At 47.4% G+C, this 16,491-nt stretch overlaps 1 protein-coding gene across 1 annotated transcript; it reads right to left on the reverse strand.

Annotated features, from left to right (window-relative positions):
* Positions 1 to 2,993: 2,993 nt before the first annotated feature.
* LOC144148561 (uncharacterized) lies at positions 2,994 to 4,367 on the reverse strand. Its single transcript, XM_077680079.1, has one exon. It carries the CDS (start codon positions 4,350 to 4,352, stop codon positions 2,994 to 2,996), a length of 1,359 nt encoding a protein of 452 aa, XP_077536205.1. The 5' UTR covers positions 4,353 to 4,367.
* Positions 4,368 to 16,491: the final 12,124 nt, after the last annotated feature.

The following is a 16,491-nucleotide window of genomic DNA, read 5'->3' on the forward strand; positions in this document are numbered from 1 at the left end:
TTGGGGGTGGTAAGCAGTAGTCTTGCGGTGAGTACTGTGCGTCAAGCGCAGTACTTCACGCATTAAGTCAGATGTGAAAGCCGTCCCCCGGTCAGTCAGTACTACAGCGGGCGCTCCATGTCTGAGGACAAGTTTCTGAAGAAAGAACTTCGCTACCTCAGCAGCGGTTCCCCGAGGAAGAGCGTGCGTCTCTGCATATCGGGTTAAGTAATCCGTTGCCACAATGATCCACTTGTTCCCTGAGGCTGACTTGGGGAAGGGGCCCAGTAGATCCATGCCGATTTCCTTAAACGGTGCGTCAGGAGGGTCTAGTGGGTGAAGTAGCCCTGCAGGTTTTACGGGTGGCGTCTTCCGGCGCTGGCAGTCCCGACAGGTCTTCACGTACTGTTGCACCGAGGCTAAGAGGTTTGGCCAGTAATACTTCTTATGAATTCTCGCGAACGTGCGAGTGACCCCTAGATGCCCAGCTGCAGGCTCGTCATGGCATGCTTGTAAAATTTCCGTGCGTAATTCTGCCGGTACGACAAGAAGAAATTTCTCTTTACTCTGATCGTAATTTCGCTTGTAAAGTACGTTGTCGCGCAGGCAGAACGAGTTGATGCCTCTAAGAAAAGCACGGGGAGGCCCAGCGTTTTTATCCCGCAGGTATTCAATGAGTGGTCTGAGCTCCACGTCGGCCAGTTGGCGGGCAGCCATATCTGCAGCCTGGATCATCCCGACAAAGGGGAAGTCCTCCTCCTCGGCTTCAGGGGAAACGGTGGAAATCGGTGCCCGGGACAAACAATCAGCATCACTGTGCTTGCTGCCCGACTTGTACACGACCGTAACGTCGTACTCTTGTAGCCTTAAACTCCATCGAGCAAGCCGTCCAGAAGGGTCCTTGAGGTTCGCGAGCCAGCAGAGGGCATGGTGGTCGCTGACCGCTCTGAATGGCCTACCATACAGGTATGGACGGAATTTGCTGATGGCCCAGATGACAGAAAGGCATTCTTTCTCTGTCGCTGAATAATTCCTTTCCGCTTTGGAAAGGGTGCGACTAGCGTAGGCTACAACCTTTTCCACCCCAGCTTTCCACTGTACAAGAATAGCGCCAATTCCCACATTGCTGGCATCCGTGCGGATTTCCGTGTCGGCGGCGTCATCGAAGTGGGCTAGAACTGGAGCACTTTGTAGGCGTCTACGCAATGTTTCGAAGGCCTGTTGTTGGTCGTTGCCCCAGGAGAACGGCACATCTTCTTTCATAAGTCGGGTCAGTGGCTCGGCGATATTTGAAAATCCCTCTACAAATCGTCTGTAATAGGCACAGAGGCCCAGAAAGCGTCGCACAGCCTTCTTGTCGTTTGGGCGTGGAAATGACGCGACGGCAGTCGTTTTCTCGGGATCCGGACTAACCCCAGCAGCACTTACAATATGCCCAAGAAATTTGAGCTCTTCAAACCCCAGATGACACTTTTCTGGCTTGATGGTCAAATCTGCAGAGCGAATAGCCTCCAGGACACTTCTGAGCCGTGACAAGTGCTCGTCAAATGAACTGGAGAAAACGACCACGTCGTCCAGATACACAAGACAGGTCTGCCATTTCAGCCCAGCGAGGACAGTATCCATCATGCGCTGGAATGTAGCCGGCGCAGAGCATAGGCCGAAGGGTAGAACCTTGAATTCGTAGAGACCGTCTGGTGTCACGAATGCCGTCTTTTCGCGGTCGCGCTCGTCGACTTCAATCTGCCAATATCCCGATTTCAGATCTAGGGACGAGAAGAATTTGGCATCGCGCAACCGGTCCAACGTGTCGTCAATCCTTGGGAGCGGATAAACATCGCGTTTGGTCACACTGTTTAATCGGCGGTAGTCAACGCAGAAGCGAAGCGTGTTGTCTTTTTTTCTCACAAGTACGACGGGAGAGGCCCATGCACTCTTCGAAGGCTGGATGACATCATCGCTTAGCATTTCTTTGACTTGCTGTTTTATTGCTTCACGCTCCTTCGGAGACACTCTGTAAGGGTGCTGGCGAACAGGTCGGGCGGATTCGTCTGTTAGGATGCGGTGCTTCGTCACATGAGTCTGGCGGACTTTGGACGTCGTGGCGAAGCAGTCAGAAAATTCCTGCACGAGACTCACTAAAGCCTCCTTCTGTGTGGCGGAAAGGTTCTTGTTAACTTCGACAGGCGGAATGACACCCTGCGTATGAGAATCTGCCGCTGTCGTGCCTAGTGTGGTCAGATGCGTTACGTCGGCGACCTCTTCGATGAATGCAATGGCGGTATCTTTCGCGAGATGTCGGCGCTCGTTGGAAAAATTTGTTAGCAAGACGGGCGTGCACCCATTTTCGAGCTTTACAAATCCTCTCGCGATGCAGATACCTTTGTCCAGAAGTAACCGCATGTTGCCTTCAGCTATCCCTTCGTAGTCCTGAAATGTATCGTTCATGACGTTGACGAATACACTTGTGCGAGCGGGAAGTGTGACGCCGTCTTCGTCGATGAGGCGCAGAGCCGTGTCGCGTCGGTGTTCGATGTTTTTTTCGATGGCTCGCTTCGTGGAAAATCTGATCGTCGATTTCTGCAGGTCAATAACTGCACCATTTGCTTGTAAAAAGTCCATCCCAAGGATTAAGTCTTTTGAGCATTCGGGTAGGACGACGAAGGTGCCGATGTACGTGAACCCTTTGATTTTAATTCGAGCAGTGCACATACCCACAGGACTAATCAGATGACCTCCCGCTGTGCGAATCTGGAGGCCAGTCCAAGGCGTCAGCACCTTCTTCAGTGTGGTGGCGAAAGACTTACTTATGACGGAATGGTCCGCCCCAGTGTCCGCCAGCGCCGTCATCTCGCGCCCATCGATTTCCACCAAGACATCGCACGCTACATGTTGGGTGGTACAGCTCCCCGTCTCCACCTGGTCGCTTGGCTCTCGCCCTACTCGTCGTCGTCGCAGTGGAGGTTCTTCGTAAAAGTCGACGCCAGCGGCCTCACCTCCCGGGGCCGCTGAGTTCAGTTTCCCCGGATTTCAAAGCTGCGCGATGGTCGGTCAGAAGAACTGGGGGCGAAGCGTGGACTCGAGGATCGTCGTTGCATGGGCGATGGCGAACGGGACTCTGGGCGTCGTGGTGCGAAAACGTTTCGGCGGTCGGCGAGGTAGTATTCAATCTCTTGCGGGCGCTCACCATTCCTTGGACGCGGAGCATTTGGCGCAAATCCTCGCAAGCCGATACGGCGATAGGGGCATGCGCGGTAGACGTGCCCTTCTTCTCCACAGTGGAAACAGAGTGGTCTGCGGTCAGGAGTGCGCCACAGATCACTTTTCCGAGGTTGTGTTTCCGGTGGATACGGCAGGCTTCTGCGAGGCCTGGGGTTGAGCGGTGGTGTCGGCGCAGGGGTGGCGACGGTCGGCGGCGAGCGGTGGTGGTATTGCTGAAGAGCAGCTGCGTATGAGAATTTTGGTTCCTCCAGCTGTGGCTCCTCTGTTGGCTCAGGGATACCCACCGCTTGCCGGACTTCTTCGCGTATCATTTCGGCGATAGACACCGTCGGTGCTGAAGACTGCTGCTGGCGGAATGCCTGGAGCTCCTCTCGCACGATTTTCCTCACCAGTTCCCGCAAATCGAGGCAGTTCTCCAACCCTGTCATGCAGCTTGCATTGGAGACCATGGCTTCGGTTAGGCAGTACCGCTTCGCTCTACGCTGAAGCGCGCCTTCAATTGTCGTTGCCTCACTGACGAATTCGGCAACCGTTCTTGGGGGATTGCGCATCAGCCCGGCGAAGATGTCCTGCTTGACGCCACGCATGAGGTGCCGTACCTTCTTCTCGTCCGTCATGGCGGGATCTGCGCGCCTACAAAGACGGACCATATCCTCGGTGTACATGGTAACACTCTCGTTCTGGCGCTGATTTCGTGCTTGAAGGGCAGCCTCGGCCTTTTCTTTGCGGTCGCTGCTCATGAAAGTGGCTAGTAAGCGCTGACGAAACTCCTCCCACGACGAAAGTGTGGATTCATGGTTCTCAAACCACGTTCGCGCACCTTCCTCAAGAGAGTAGTATACCTGTCGCCGCTTATGGTTATTGTCCCAGCCGTTGAACGTGGCGACCCGTTCGAAGTGGTCCAGCCAGTCTTCCACGTCTTCATAAGGCTCGCCGTAGAAGACTTTTGGTGTACGCGGCTGTTGCACCACGTACTGGAGAGGGGCGTCAGTCATGTTCGTGTTCACAGTGGCGGTGTTGCCTACAATCTTCTTGGTTGCCCGATCAGGTAGAAGGCCGCACTCCGCCGGCAGTCCGAGCAGGCGACGGCTGGTCCGCTGGTGTACAGGCGACACTTCAACGTGGACAGGCCTGGATGATTGGGGTATCATGTACCCAGCTCCTCCACCACTTTTGTAACGATGGTTACAATAAAAAAAAGGCAAACTGGGTTTATTTGACAAGGCGAACTTGTGCCCACAAGAAACGAGCTCTGGCTAGCCTCAACCGTTCCACGGTCTTCTTCCTCTTTTCCTTCGTTCGGCGCGCACTCCTCGTCCTCTTCCTTGCTTTCGAGCACCGCCTAACGGACAAACGGGAAGGTACACCACTATGTACCTGGCGGGAAGTTCACACTACCACGGGAAATGCTGCAATATATACACGGATGAAGCCATGTCCACAAAATGTGGCAAAAGGAAACATGAAAAACCCGGACAGCGTCACTGCCATGGACGTATACTTCCTGCAGCAGAATGGCTAGGTGGGCTAGTTAGTATATATGCATAACCAAACCTTCAAAGAGCATTTCACTGAAAAACTCGTCCTGTTTTCCTGTTCGCTTGTCCTGTTAAGCCTACATTTTTAGTTGAAGTATACGTTGTATAGCAGCAAGCATTAAAGTAGTGCAAGATATTTTCATAGCACAATCACATTCAAACATAGTTTAAGTTCACCAGTCAGCAGCCTACAACATGCAAGTTATTAGCAAACGACAGGCCAGACACCAGAATAATACTCTGCCTTAAACCTGCGAAATCCCAAGTTCTGTGTTACTCTGATCACCAAGGTGTGTTACACACTACATTCATTAAGCTGGAAATTCCATAAGTGACAGAAATTTAACAGCTATTTTTGAATATTTTTACTAGGTTCTGAATGGTTAATTTACATTTGCGATGCTGCAGTAAGAGTACGAAGCGCAACCAGCGCTCCTCATACTACTGTACCAGTTACGACATGCATGTAGTTCTGACGTTACAATTAAATTCTGGTTGCATACACGTTGTTCATTCCAGCATTTTACGACCAAACTGAACGTACGGAAAGATTGAACACTCAATCGAAACGCGAAAAAAGCATCCAGATGGCATTTTAATCTGAAGCTGTACGCTCGGAAATTACTCAGTTTATCTCTTTATTGTAATGCTACAAGCACGGCAATCACTCAATTTATTGTGCACGTTTTTTTAACCGAAAAGTATTATGGCGGAAAAAACCGTTCTCTGCAGAAACGAAACAAAAACCAAAAGTGCATAATATCACGCTAAAAGTACAAGATGTGCGTGTAACGCATACACGCACTTATATTCACACTCTCCAGCTTCCCTTATTTGATTTCTTAACAAAACATCAGGCTACCAAAACAGGACAGGACACAAACACTTCACCAAACACAGGGCTAGAAATTGCGCGAGAATTGATTCTGTTTACACACGCAGCAGCCAGGTACAAAGGTCTATCGACAAATCTGCGCAACGCACAAAGCGAGTCACTCAAAACGTTAGGGCTAACCGCTTACGCGGACCGAAGTTCGAGAGCAACTCTGCTACGTTAAATACATATGACAAGAAAACAAGGTTCACTAGTACTCACTTACCTTCACTACTTGGCAGTATTTCTTCGCCCGGTAGATAAATCCATGGTAGTCAAATCACCGAAATAACGAAAGTTGAAGGCGTCTGCACCCGTGCTTTCACCGGCCAGCAGTACGCGCATTGATTCGGAGTGCACTTAATACAACTGTGGGACGGTCGGACTCGCAGCGCAGCGACTTCCTGTCTCATGTAGGTCCGAGGGAAAAACTAGGTTCTGAAAGACACCCACCTTGATCAAAAAGCGTTGCGTTATAGATGCCCGAGTTATTGGTAAATACAAATATTATATTGCCAACTATATACAAGTAAAGCTTGAGCGTAGTGTTTTTTTAAGAAAACAGTAATTGTACCGACTATCTACATTACGGCATTTAAGGCAATTTCCGGGTCTACGGTGGAAATACAGCTGGCGTGGGGTTGTGGGCGCCGTAATTTTATGGTTTGTTCTGAGGCTGCAACCACTTGCCGCGTATTTTCCGCGCTTTTGGGCGTCGACATCACCCCGCGTTGACGGCGTCGGCAAAATGCACGGCGACGTGAGCTGACGCGGGAGCTACGCCAATCTCAATGCTCGCCAGATATCAGCGTCGACGCAGCGCCAGAAAACATCCGAATGCAGGCGATATCGTCCGGATTCCATGTCCATCTCCTGGTTGAAGATCATTAATTTCGCACAAAACACACAATTTCTTTTTAACCTGCGGTATTCGGGTGCCTTGAGGCAAATTACAAGCTATTTCTGTTCTTAAGTGCGCATTCCTTCGTGGCTAGCTTGGCTTTCATCGGGGAGCTGGGGGGTTTGGGGTAGCTTTTTGTGAGTTACATACGGGAGCTCTGGCTACATCGCTTGTAGTGTTCGCATGAGGGGCTTGTCTGCTAGATCGGTGCGTATGGAACAAAGTTTATTAACGCCAGAAATCTAGCGCCGCATTCAATTTCATTCGCGGCTACCGTAGCTTGCATAGGGGGAACGATGAAGCGCGATAGCTTTTCTTGGCTTAAATAAGAGAGCTTAATTTGGTTACATCACTTGCAGTATTAGCATGATTGGCCTTGCCTCCAGGATTGGTGCGGAAGAAGCAAGCGCTATCACTGCAGAAATTTGTCAAATACGACCACAAGGAATCACTCGACAGTATTCGTTGGCAGCCTCGGTTAGGGTACCAAATTCTTGGGTTCACACATTTTGTTTAGGCCAACGGACAAAACGATCCCTGCCGGCCACTCAGGGAGAGCTTTCAGGAGCCAGTTAGGAAATCTATGTCAGGTGCAACAGCTGGGTCTCCGAAGAAGGGAGAGAGAGGGAGAGAAATCACTTTATTTTCCAAGCAAGTTCAGTATGAACGCGTGGTGGCTGCCGGCCGAAGGTTGGCGGTGGCAGTGGCGGCTCGGTCAACCAGAAGTAGCTGCGCCCCCGGTTGCGAGAAACCGAACGCGTCCTGCCGCTGCTCGACGCAGGAGATGGGGTGGAATGGAATTAGAGGACAGGCCCACATGCCGTGGCTTAGTGCGTCCAGGGAGTCACAGTAGGGACAGTTGGGCGCAGGGAACTCAGAGGAGTAAGTCTTGTGGAAGAGGGATCGATGGGCGAGGGAGTTGGTCTGATGGAGTCGCCATAGGCGCTTCTGAGCGTTGGTGAGAAATTTGTGGGCAGTGGGAAAACGGCGGCGGGAGAGCCGATAATGCTCCGTGGCTTCTTGATACGAGAGCAGGCGATCGCGTGCCGACTGAGCACTGTGTTAGAGAGCAGGAACGAGCCCAGCACGGCTGTTTAGTTCTCGTGCTTCGTTGTGGGCCGCCTCGTTGCCTCCCACCCCAGAGGGGCCGGCGTCCAGATGATGTCGAGTGGTTGAGTATGGGGATTTTGGAAAATCTTGAGTGCTGTAGCACAAACGCTACCACGAATGAAGTTTTGAATGGCCCTCTTCGAACAGGTGATTATAATGTGCGGTGGCAGCCCGGTGATGCGGGCCAGGGTATTGCCGCCTCTAACACCGTATCGGGGTAAGATGTCCGTACGGTGACGAAAGTGACCAGGGGAGAGCCTGCCAGCTCTCGTGTTCCTCCAGCCTTTTACCATCGGTACAAGCTGGGGAAATTTGTTCGTTAACATATGTGGCTGAACAGTGTCGCCAGCGATTTGTCAGATCAGCATTTGTATTTTGATTACAAAGATAGAACGACCAAGTAAAATGGTGGTTTCACTGAACTGAAACTGTTATGACCATCAAATTTTCTTCAGGCATAAGTTGAGTTTAATTTATTCAATATGTCCTCCGCATTTATATTTCCGTAAAAGCAATATTGGTGGATTACAAAACTTTCACAAAATCCCTCGGTACAAAACCCATACAAAACACATACAAAACCCCTCTGTATCTTCAAAAGAGTACGCCTGCAGAGAGTTTGCAAATAAAGTATAGCAGATATAGCTAAAAAAACGTAACTGCGATATACATGTACGAAGTCAAAAACGGACATACCACCAACATCTGAACAACCTCAGCAAAATATGTCTAAATACCACCCACAAATGAAGCAGCAGCACCATCGAGAGTACGTCTTTAGCATAGTTGAACGAACGTCCGACATTAAGGTACCAGCAACAGAATCCCAACATCCAAAAATCTTCATAAAAATATTGCACGTTGTACAGATGTGTAATAGAGACACTGCTGGTACATACACGTTCCGATCTTTTTGGGACATCGCAGAGATGTTAGTTGTTCTGGGAAAGAACCAATTAAAAAAAACTTTCAATTACCTTATTCGACTGTTACTTGTGGATTCAGAAAATGAGCGTAACATTTCGTAATGTTGTAGAACCACAGAATAGGCCACGTATCTGCTTGTTTCGCAGCAAATGTCGCAGCAAATGTCGCAGCAAACCTCGCTACATGAGTCCTCGCCTCTTTTGGTTCTGTTTTCAGTGCATGTTTCCGCAACTTCCCTTGGCAATTCCGGACAGCTGCCATTATCGCTGAAGGGTTAAAAACCACGTGATCTGGCAACGTCATTTTCTCTTCAATACCACAGCGATTACCGAAGCGACACTGGTGGCGCAATCTGGCACTGGCCCAGGAAAAAGCTCCTTCGAGCACCCCAGACCACTGCCAGGTGGCGGCACCGTGTCTTCAGCAGAGATATCCGGTGTGCATTGTAGCGGAGGGCTGCGGGCATGGCTCCGCGTTTCGCCACCTTACAAGGGCTAGTGTGTAGATTCACATCGCAGCGCAGGAGACACTAGCGTCTTTCAAATGAAGCATCTTTGAATTTCGCTGCTAACCGACTTGGCTCCTCCCCCTCCAGAGTGAATACAGCAGACATATAGCTTTTAAAGCACAAAAATGAAACAAAGACCGCTTTAAGACCGTCAGTCCAACCGGCTTTTTCTGCGCTCTGCCCCCACTCAGAAGACCAGCGGAAATTTTCGTAAGAAATATTTTGCCAGTGTTTCCCTAGCCCGGCGATGTTCCGCAAATTGTGCACCCAATGTCTGCTGCCTCGATGTCCATTCTGCGTCTCCCTCACACCCGCCAATACCCAGCACCTAATTTAGCACTGTCTGAAATTTACACGCTACACAGCCTTGTATACAATCTCCCTCCAAATGCCTCATCCTCATTGCTCTAACCTCGCGCGATGCAACCTTTCACGCTGTATTTAATAACTGACTTCTCTCTAGAAACTGGTTTACTGTGAAGCTGTCTAAGGCTAGCTCCTAGAAGATCATCTCCGGCAACATAGCAATGTCGACAAGAGTCGCAAGCCAGCGTAGCACCACGTTGCGGCGCCAACTCAAACCCAAGGGTTTGTTAAACTCCGCGACATTTTCAACGTATGTAAAAACACATAAAAAATAAAAACATGTCCATGGGTATGTAAATTTTCACAGAGGACGTCGTATATTTTCCCTGGATAAATTTCTTCTGTGCAATGCATTTGTGTCAAGGCGAAGCGGACTTTTAGGACACCGTTGTAAGCTAGGTCTTTGTGAGACGTCTTGCCAACACTGATGCGTTGCACAGCGAAGCACGCCCATCAAGGGAAGGACTATGATTATAGACCGTGGCTGTAACTCTTGTTTTATTGCAAATATTCCAAAACAAGTTATATGACAATCAGTCGACTCTTTCAAGCTACGACGACTCGAACATTACGCCGAGTTTCATTTACGTTTGAAAAATCATAGATAAATGAAGTTGTAAACTTTGTGGAATTTTCGTCTGCTGACAATACATAGGCTTGTTTGTTTGTCCACCAGAATAAAACTCTGGCTCTTCAACGTTTTATTCAAGTAATTAATCATGAATTATGCTCAATCGCAAATTACAAACAAGCGTGTATTGCAACCATATTGAAATTTGGGCGAGTTGGTACATATTTTTGATGGAACAGCGCCTGTGCTGTGCAATTTCTTGTGTCTCTCGTCGCTTATTGCGCTGTTACATTCAATCATGAGACGTGTATCGCTTCGTGCACTCTTTAACTGGGACACGGTCAAAGCATCTTCTTGTTCACGTTTACGATCTGCACCACAGCTTTGCTAATAATCGTTCTCCTCTGAGTGGAAAGACACTGACTTTTTTCTTAAATCGATGGCCGCTGAACAATTCATTAGTATATTTACCAGTCTACATATGCTTTTATCTCTTAGCTATGATATATAGAATTGCTGATTGTACCGTAATTAGCGTGATCTTCTGGAAGCGGGAGATTTCGCAGGTTGGCGACAAAAAATAGCTGAAAAGGCCTTACTCTTTTCGTGTTTTTTTTTGTTAACAACAGTTTCCCAAACTGTATCAACAACAGCGCAACAAGCAACGAGTGAGTATTTCGTTTTGTTTGTCTGAAATCGGCCTTGTAGAGACAATTTAGAACTTTACGTGTGAGATCGTGTGGACTTTTATGTTACCAAGCAAAGCTTCGTGTTCACTTTTTCTTTTAATCTCTTCTTTTCCCATATTTCTTCTGCCCTACTTCTTTTAGGGCCTTTACCCCCTTCTCCCCATCCGCGCAGAGTAGCATGCAGGCGGGAACATGCCGGCAAACCTCTCTGCTTTCATCTAATAAAGAGCTCTTTCTCTCTCTCTGTTTCCCGTCACGTTACAAAGCAGGAAGATAAGAACTGTTATAGAGCAAACTTCTAAAAGGCAACATTACTATAACTCATCATTTTCGTTTTGCCATCAATAGACATTAGTTTGGATACAGTTGAACCTCATCTATGCGTGTAGGTTTCTTTACCGGCTAACGAATCATTCATTCTCATCAAGACGGGATTCAGAAAGAAAGTACCATTAAAAATACCTTCAATTACCTTAATCGACTGTAACATCTGAATTAAAAAAATGAGCGTAAAATTTCGTAATGTTGTAGAATAGGCCGGGTATCTGCTTGTTCTGCAGCAAATGTCTTAGCAACCCTTATATATGACCTCACTTCTTTTCCCACTATTCGTTATGAGGCAGACATTGTTTGTTCGTTTTCGGTGCATGTTTCCACATCTTCGCTTGGCAATTCGTGACAGCTGCCACTTTCGCTGAGGGGTGGAAAACCACGTGATCTGGCAACCTCATTTTCTTATCACTACCGAAGCGACCACCGAAGCGACACTGGTGGCGCCATCTGGCACTTCCCCTGGAAAAAACAACTTCGCGCACCCCGGGCTAATGCCAGGTGGCGGCGCCGTGTCTCCAACAGAGATATCCGGTGCACATCGCAGCGGAGGGCTGCAGGAATGGCTCCACGTTTCGCTTTCTTACAATGGCTAGTGTGTCGATTCCCATCGCAGTGCAGGAGAAACTAGCGTCTTTAAAATGAAGGGTCTATTAAATTTCGCTGCTAACCGACTTGGCTGATCCTCCTCCCGAGTCAATACTGCCAGCCATACAGCTTCTACAATACAAAAAAGAAACAAAGACCGCTTCAACGCCGTCACTCCAACCGGGTTTTTCTGCGCTCTGCCCCCGCTCTGAAGACCAGCGGAAATCTTCATATATAAATATTTTGCCAGTGCTTGCCTAGCCCTGGGAACGTTCCGCAAATGGTGCACCCGTATCTGCTGCCTCCATGTCCATTCTGTGCCTCCCTCATACCGGCCAATATCCAGGACCTAAGCTTGCACTGTCTAAAATTTGCATGCTACAGAAGCTATGATCCAATCCCCCACAAATACCTCCTTCTCACCCACACGCAATGAAACCCTTCAAGGTGATTTTAATGGCTGAATTCTTTTTAGAAAGCGGTTTACACGAAGCTGTGTAAGGCTAGGTCCTAGCAGATTGCCTCCGGCAATGTAGCGATGTCGGCAAGAATCAGAAGCGATCGTAGCGCCACGTTGCGGCGCCCACTCAAATCCCCGGGTTTGTAAAACTAGCAACGTTTTCAACTTATGTAAAAACACATAAAAAATAAAAACATGACCTAGGGAATCTACTTTTAAAAAAGGACGTCGTATATTTTCCCTGGATAAACTTTCCCCCTGCAATGCATTTGTGTTTAGAGGCAAAGCCGACTTTTACGACTCCGTTGTAAGCTTGTTCTTTGTAAGATGTCTCTCCCACAAATATTAGTTGCAAAGCGATGCACGTCCATCTCTTGAGGGATTATGAATATAGAAATTGGCAGTAACGCTTGTTTTATTCCGAATATTCCGAAACAAGTTATATGACAATCAGGCGACAACTTCCATCTACGATGACTCTAATATTATTTTATTTACTGTTTAAATTACATAGTTCAGTGAAGTTGTAAATTTTGAGGAGTTCTCGTCTGCTGTCAATACATAGGCTTGTGATGTAGGGAAACGGAGAGCTCGGTGTTTGTCCGCCAGATTAAAACTCTAGTTCTTCAAAGTTTCATTTAAGTCAATAACCAGGACGTATGCTCAATGACAAATTACAAACAAGCGTGTTTTGCGAGTTGGGCGAGTTGGTACGTATTCATAGTGGAAGAGCGCTTGTGTGTGAATTTTCTTCAGTGACCCTCGTCGCTTATTGCGCTATTACATTCAATCATGAAGCGTGTGTTTCTTCGTGCACTCCTTAAGTGCGACACGGTCAAAGCATATTGTCGCTCACGTTTGCGCTCGGCATTTCAGATTTGCTGGTATCCTCCTTCGCAGAATGGAAAGGCACTGACTTTTTTTCCAAAACGATGGCCGCTGAACGATTCATTAGTATATTTACCAGTCTACACATGCTCTCATCTCTTAGGTATGATATTTAGAATTGCTGATGGTATCGTAATTAGCGTGATCTACTGGAAGCGGGGGATTTAGCAGTTTCGCGACAAAAAATAGCTGAAAAGGCCTCACTCTTTTTGTTTTTTTTGTTAGCAACAGCTTCAAAAAACAAATTAACAACATCGCAACAACCAACGAGTGAGTATTTCGCTTTATTTTTCTCTGTGTTTCTCTTCACGTTACCAAGCAGGAAGATAAGAAGTGAAAAATAAAGCAAACTTCTTAAAAGGTAACATAAAAACACTTGTCATTTTTTCCTTACCTATCAATAAAGACGTCATGTTGGATACAGTTGAACCTCATTCAACCATATAGGTTTCCTTAGTTGCGAACTATTCACTCATACTCATAAAGACGGGAATTCAGAAAGAAAGTACCTATTCAAAAAAATACCTTCAATTACCTTAATCGACTGAAACCTCTGGATTCAGAAAATGAGCATAAAATTTTGTAAAGTGGTAGCAGCAAAGAATAGGTCGCGTATCAGCTTTTTTCGCAGCGAATGTCTTAGCAACCCTCGCTGCACAAGTCCCGCCTATTTTCCCAGCGTTTTCGGTGCATATTTCCGCATTTTACCAGAGCAATTCGTGACCGCTGCCATGGTCGCTGAGGGATGAAAAAACACGTGATCTGGCAACGTCATTTTCCATTCACCACCGAAGCGACCATCGAAGAGACCCTGGTGGCGCCATCTGGCAGTGGCTCAGGAAAAAAACTTCGCGCACCCCGGGCTCGTGCCAGGTGGCGGTACCGCGTCTTCAGCAGAGACATCCGGTGTACATTGTAACGGAGGGCGGCGGGAATGGCTCCACGTTTCGCTTTCCTACAATGGCTAGTGTGTCGATTCCCATCGCAGTGCAGGAGGTACTAGCGTCTTTAAAATGAAGCGTCTATTAATTTTTGCTGCTAACCGACTTGGCTAATCCTCCTCCCGAGTCAATACTGCCAGCCATACAGCTTCTACAATACAAAAACGAAACAAAGGCCGCTTCAACGCCGTCACTCCAACCGGCTTTTTCTGCGCTCTGCCCCCGCTCTGAAGAACAGCGGAACTTTTCGTATACAAATATTTTGCCAGTGCTTGCCTAGCACTTGGGACGTTCCGCAAATGGTGAACCCGTGTCTGCTGCCTCAATGTCCATTCTGCGCCTCCCTCACACCTGCCAATATCCAGAACCTAATCTTGCACTGTCAAAAATTTGCACGCTACAGAAGCTCTGATCCAATCTTTTACCAAATCCCTCCTTCTTCTAACCCACACGCAATGAAACCCTTCAAGCTGACTTTAATGGCTGACTTCTCTTTAGACAGCGGTTTACATGAAGCTGTGTAAGGTTAGGTCCTAGCAGACCGCCTCCGGCAATGTTGCGATGTCGACAAGAATCACAAGCAAGCCTAGCGCCACGTTGCGGCGCCCACTCAAATCCCCAGGTTTGTAAACCTGCGCCATATTTTCAACTTATGTAAAAACACATAAAAACAAACACATGACCTACGGAATCTAATTTTAATAGAGGACGTCGTATATTTTCCCTGGATAAAGTTTTCCGCTGCAATGCATTTGTGTTTAGATGCAAAGCCGACTTTTCCGACTCCGTTGTAAGCTTGTTCTTTGTAAGATGTCTTTCCCACAAAGAAGAGTTGCAAAGCGATGCACGTCCTTCTGTGAAGGGATTATGAATATAGAAATTGGCTGTAACGCTTGCTTTATTCTAAATATTCCAAAACAAGTTATATGACAATCAGGCGACAACTTCCAGATACGACAACTATAACATGACGTCGAGTTTTATTTACTTTTTAAATTAAATAGTTCAGTGAAGTTGTAAATTTTCAGGAGTTCTCTTCTGCTGTCAATACATAGGCTTGTGATGTAGGGAAACGGAGAGCTGGGTGTTTGTCCGCCAGATTAAAACTCTAGTTCTTCAAAGTTTCATTCAAGTCAATAACCAGGACGTATCCTCAATCACAAATTACAAACAAGCGTGTATTGCAACAAAGATTGAAAGCTGGGCGAGTTGTTACGTAATCAAAGTGGAAGAGCGCTTGTCTGTGAATTTTGTTCTGTGACCCTCATCGCTTATTGCGCTGTTACATTCCATCATGAAGCGTGTTTTGCTTCGTGCACTCCTTAAGTGGGACACGGTCAAAGCATATTGTCGCTCACGTTTGCGCTCGGCATTTCAGATTTGCTGGTATCCTCCTTCGCAGAATGGAAAGGCACTGACTTTTTTTCCAAAACGATGGCCGCTGAACGATTCATTAGTATATTTACCAGTCTACACATGCTTTTATCGCTTAGCTATGGCACATAGAATTGCTGATGGTACGGTTATTAGCGTTATCGTCTGGAAGCGGGAGATTTCGCAGTTTCGCGACAAAAAATGGCTGAAAAGGCCTCGCTCTTTTTTGTATTTTTTTGTTAGCAACATCTTCGAAAACCACATCAACAACATCGCAGCAACCAACGAGTGAGTATTTCGCGTTATTTTTATCTTTGGTTCTCTTCACGTTACCAAAAAGGAAGATAAGAAGTGTAAAATAGAGCAAACTTCTTAAAAGGTAACATAAAAACACTTGTCATTTTTCTCTTAGCTATCAAAAAGACATCATGCTCGATACAGTTTAACCTCATTCAAACATATAGGTTTCTTAGTTGCTAACTATTCACTCATACTCATAAAGACGGGGATTCAGAAAGAAAGTACCTATTCAAAAAAATACCTTCAATTACCTTAATCGACTGAAACCTCTGGAATCAGAAAATGAGCGTAAAATTTCGTAAAGTGGTAGCAGCAAAGAATAGGCCACGTATCTGCTTTTTTTTGCAGCGAATGTCTTAACAACCCTCGCTGTACAAGTCCTCGCCTTTTTTCCTTGCGTTTTCGCTGCATATTTCCGCATCTTCACAGAGAAATTCGTGACCGCTGCCATGGTCACTGAGGGATGAAAACCACGTGATCTGGCAACGTCATTTTCTCTTCACCACCGAAGCGACCATCTAAGAGACCCTGGTTCTAAGAGACAGGTTCTAAGAGACCATCTAAGAGACATCTGGCACTGGCTCAGCAAAATCAACTTCGCGCACCCCGGGCTCGTGCCAGGTGGCTGCACTGTGTCTTCAGCAGTGATATCCGGGGTACATTGCAGCGGCATGCTGCCGGCATGGCTCCATGTTTTGCCTTCCTACAAAGGCTAGTGGGGCGATGGCCATCGCAGTGCAGGAAACACTAGCGTCTTTAAAATGAAGCATCTATGAATTTTTGCTGCTAATCGACTTGGCTCATCCTCCTCCCAAGTCATTACAGCCAGCCATACAGCTTAGACCGTACAAAAAAGAAACAAAGAACTCTTCAATGCCGTCACTCCAACCGGCTTGTTCTGCGCTCTGCCCCCGCTCTGAAGACC

Source organism: Haemaphysalis longicornis, unplaced genomic scaffold (assembly GCF_048455015.1).
Source record: "Haemaphysalis longicornis isolate Haplotype H1 unplaced genomic scaffold, Haemaphysalis longicornis Haplotype H1 scaffold_8, whole genome shotgun sequence".
In the NCBI taxonomy this organism is placed as follows: Eukaryota; Metazoa; Arthropoda; class Arachnida; order Ixodida; family Ixodidae; genus Haemaphysalis; species Haemaphysalis longicornis.

Excerpts from the sequence above, each read along its gene's own strand:
- LOC144148561 (XM_077680079.1), bottom strand. The coding sequence starts at position 4,352 with ATGATACCCCAATCATCCAGGCCTGTCCACGTTGAAGTGTCGCCTGTA.